This window comes from Carica papaya, chromosome 8, assembly GCF_054855325.1.
Source record: "Carica papaya isolate Zhongbai chromosome 8, ASM5485532v1, whole genome shotgun sequence".
Taxonomy (NCBI): domain Eukaryota; kingdom Viridiplantae; phylum Streptophyta; class Magnoliopsida; order Brassicales; family Caricaceae; genus Carica; species Carica papaya.
Window position 1 is genome coordinate 23,743,938 of NC_142316.1, and position 3,952 is coordinate 23,747,889.

Below are 3,952 nucleotides of genomic sequence, written 5' to 3' on the forward strand. Positions count from 1 at the left end.
AAGACCGCCCATGCTTCCAAGTTTTTCATTCATCCTAGAAGTACCAAGATGTACAGGAACTTGAAACGACAATATTGGTGGTCAGGAATGAAGAATGATATAGTTGACTACATCTTCCGATGCCTTACTTGTCAACAGATAAAGGCAGAACATCAGAGACCCGGTGGTTTGCTATAAGGTCTTCCAATTCCTGAATAGAAATGGGAGCACGTGAATATGGATTTTGTTATCGGTGTACTCGGGACCTGTTTTGGTCAAAATGTCATTTGGGTCATTGTGGATAGGCTAACCAAGACTGCCCATTTCCTGCCTATTCGAACCATGAACTCCACTAGTAAGTTAGTCCGCTTATATGTGGATGAGATTACTCGGCTTCATGGAGTTCCCTCATCTATTGTATCCAACCGCGACCACTGGTTCACCTCCCACTTTAGGGATAGCTTCTAAGAGACTTTGGGGTCTGGGTTGTACTTTATCACTGTTTATCATCCCTAGACGAATGGTCAGTCTGAGCATATGATCTAGACATTGGAAGACATGTTACATGCTTGCGTTCTTAACTTTGGTGATAATTGGTATGAGTATCTTTCTCTTTGTGAATTCTCTTATAATAACAGTTACCATTCTAGAATTGGTATGACCCCATATGAAGCTTTGTATGGAAGGTTTTGTCGTTCCCCTACTTGCTGGAGTGAAGGCGAGAACTAGGTCATTAGGACTGGACTTCATTCAAAAGACCATAGTGAAGGTCGTAATCATCTGCAAGAATTTGGCAATTGCCCAAAGTTGTCAAAAGAGCTACTCGATAATCGTAGGCGACCCTTGGAGTTTGCCATGGGAGATCAAGATTTCCTTAAAGTCTACTCCTACAAAGGCAAGATGCGGTTTGGAAAGAGAAGGAAGTTGAGCCCTCATTATGTGGGACCTTTTTCGATCGTCGAGTGCATTAGACCCGTGGCTTACCGCCTCACATTATCCCGGGAGTTTGAGGGTTTACATGATGCCTTTTATGTCTCAATGCTCAAGAGGCACCACTCTGATCCTTCTCATGTTATTCCTTATGATGAGGCATAGGTACAGGCCCATATAACCTATGAGGAAGTCCCTGTAGAAATTCTTGGGAGGACTGATAAGGTCTTACGTAACAAGACGATTCTCATGGTGAAGATACGTTAGCAGTATCACACTCTAGAAGAAGCGACGTGGGAGTTAGAGGACGAAATAAGAAAAAAGTATCCACACTTATTCGAGACAAATTTAGGGACCAAATATTTTTAGGTGGGAGGGACGTAACACCTCACTTATTATTGTACTAAAATGCTTTGGAAACTCTATTTATTTGGGCCTTCGGCTGCCTTAACCTTAAATTAATTTACGTTGTCTAATATTTCTCAAGATTTATAATTTTGATCTATTTTTATTTTATTTTTTTTATTTTTATTTTTTTTATTTTATTTCAAAGAAAATTTTTTTAAAAAAAATCAGAAAACGACAAAACAGTAGAAAACCTGCCCGCGAAAAAAATCTCGCGAGAAAGTGATTTGACCGCGTGGGTGCTGGGCACTGTGCGCGCATGACGCGGAGTCAGGACCTACGTGTGTGTCACTTCATGCACGAACTTACGCCGAACACTGTGCACACGCCATCCAAGCAGCAAGCCTGCGCGAACAGGCCTTGTGCACCTGGGGCCTGCGCTCAGTAGGCCTACGTACGCGGTTCCTAGTACGCCAAGGCCCTGCATGCATGCAGGCTAGCCCCTGTGCGTGTGGCAGCAGGCCTGTGCACCTGCAGGCTAGCCTGCAGTGCACCGTCACCGATGGAGGAAATTTTTCTCCCTTATTTTTTGTGCTAATAATCTTTTCTCCTCTCTCTTCACCGGATTTCGCCACTTGGTGCAAATCTAACGGCCCTGAAATTCTATAAATTTTCCTTCCCCTTCCCTTCCTCTCCACACTTCCATTTGTTCTATTTTTTAAAGGTTTAGAGAGAGAGATAGAAAGATAGCAAATTTGTGAGAGAAGAAGAGAAAGAAAGAAAAATGGTGAAGAAGAAAACATTAAGGTTTCGGTAAGGAATTATTACTATCGATGTCTTAAGGAGTATTTTTTTTTAGATAAGAACAATTTAATATGATTGTTATTTTGTCTGTTTTGCATACTTCTATGTTTAAATAAGTCGAATTATTTTGATTTTCAAGCATGCTATGTGAATTACTGATACTTGATGAATCTACATGTAGTATATGTAATATATAGTCCATAATAGCAAAAGTAAAAAAGAAAAGAAAAAGAGAAAGGTGGAATGAAACCTGTATGGTCCAAAGTGTATTTGTATTGACATTTATATTGCATCAAGTATCTCGTTAGGCTTTTTATCTATGAGGGGTATCTATTTTCCACTCCCCCATCTGGTCTGAAAAGATGTAAGAGAACTGCTTCCAGTAGATGACAACGTGCCCTCTGACGAGAGTGGGATTGCACTATCTGTAGGGGTCACCCGTGGCTAAGTAATGTCATGATTATAGATATCTGTTAAGACCACTATGGTTGTTACAGTAATGGTCATAGATCGTATCATGGTTTGGCCAGCCGAAAGTGGGCCTGAGCAAATTGTCGTATCTGTATCTGATCTAGTCATTCCACTTGGGCAGTTAGAAATATGTATTTACCCTTAGAGATAGAAGTTTGTAATGACTTCGCGAAGTATGACACGAAATATCCATGCATTTCATGATTTATTTGATTTTCTTTATTACTTGGGATGATATATGATTTTCTGTGCCAACATATTATTTTGATATTCAAATAATGGTTTCCTTTTCTAATGATGAGTTGGGTAAACAAGGAAGCTAAAACGGTGAGATTAAATAATAAACTTTTGAAATTTTACGATGTTAATTTAATACTGTTTTCCTTACTGAGCATATGGAACTCACTCTTTCTATCCTCCCCAAGATGAGAAAGAAAATGAGGAACGGCAGGCAGACCTACCCTTGGAAGTCTATGAGTATCCTGTGGATCCACAAGTCTGAGTGCATGACTGTTCTCGCACTCTGATGAATTCCAGTAGCATAGTGAAAGAAATGACCCTTATGTTTTCTATTTTTTTGCCACTTCTTGCCTCAGTGATGTATGTATTTGGAACATTATATATATATTTGTAATGGATTTGTTAAGGTTTGATTCCGCTGCATAAATATTATCATGCACTCGTTATTCTAAATCTGTATCTGACATTCATTTGCCTTAATTCGCACATGGGATGTCACAAGGATAATAGTGAGTAGCCGCTTGTATACTTACCCTTTGAAGCCTAAGAGGATCCCGTGGATCCATGAACCGTTACGAGTACATATTTTGTTTTACACTCTGATGAGTCCAACTATTGAAGAGGCTTGTATTTATTTTATTTTGCCTCAGTATTGTAAGATTTGAAACTCAAACTTATTTTGTAAGGGATTATAATATTTTTATTCTATCGCATATAATTATTTTAAATGCACTCGTAATCTGTTTCTGTATCTTGCACCCTTATACTTTAATTAATATTTAGAATGCCACAAAAACTCCACTACCATTAATCTGATAAGTGTTTGTGGAGGTGCAAAGAGAAGAATGTCAATGCCGAGTGATATTAGGGGAAAAGAGAACTCATATATCCCATAAGTTTCAACCCTAATGACTAGAAGCAATCACAATAATTCTCTACTCTAGACACAAGCGAATAAGAAATGAGAAGAAGTATAGTGTGATAATTGTCATAAACCACACCATACCAAGGAAACTTACTTGGACTTACATGAAAAACCCCCTAATTGGAAGTCGAGGACTCACAATCAACTAAATTGTGACCCAAAGGCCTTTTAGTCCACCATTAAGAAGAATGAAAAGATAAAAACTACTGATGCAACACCTTCATTTGGAAAGGAACAGTTAGAACAACTGTATAGACT

General features: G+C 38.9%; 1 protein-coding gene across 1 annotated transcript; it reads left to right on the forward strand.

The window, feature by feature from the left end:
• The first annotated feature begins 216 nt into the window (after positions 1-216).
• On the forward strand, positions 217-1,074 carry LOC148252733 (uncharacterized). The gene is made up of 3 exons (XM_088210351.1): positions 217-416; positions 618-697; positions 797-1,074. Exons 1-3 carry the CDS (start codon positions 217-219, stop codon positions 1,072-1,074), a joined length of 558 nt encoding a protein of 185 aa, XP_088066477.1.
• The last annotated feature ends 2,878 nt before the right edge of the window (positions 1,075-3,952 follow it).

What these genes read in the sequence shown, in the direction of transcription:
- LOC148252733 (XM_088210351.1), top strand. Translation starts at nt 217, where the DNA reads ATGGATTTTGTTATCGGTGTACTCGGGACCTGTTTTGGTCAAAATGTC. An exon ending in GTATCCAACCGCGACCACTG is followed by an intron (nt 417 to 617) that starts GTTCACCTCCCA and finishes TTATAATAACAG; the next exon opens with TTACCATTCTAGAATTGGTA. An exon ending in CCCTACTTGCTGGAGTGAAG is followed by an intron (nt 698 to 796) that starts GCGAGAACTAGG and finishes AGTTGTCAAAAG; the next exon opens with AGCTACTCGATAATCGTAGG.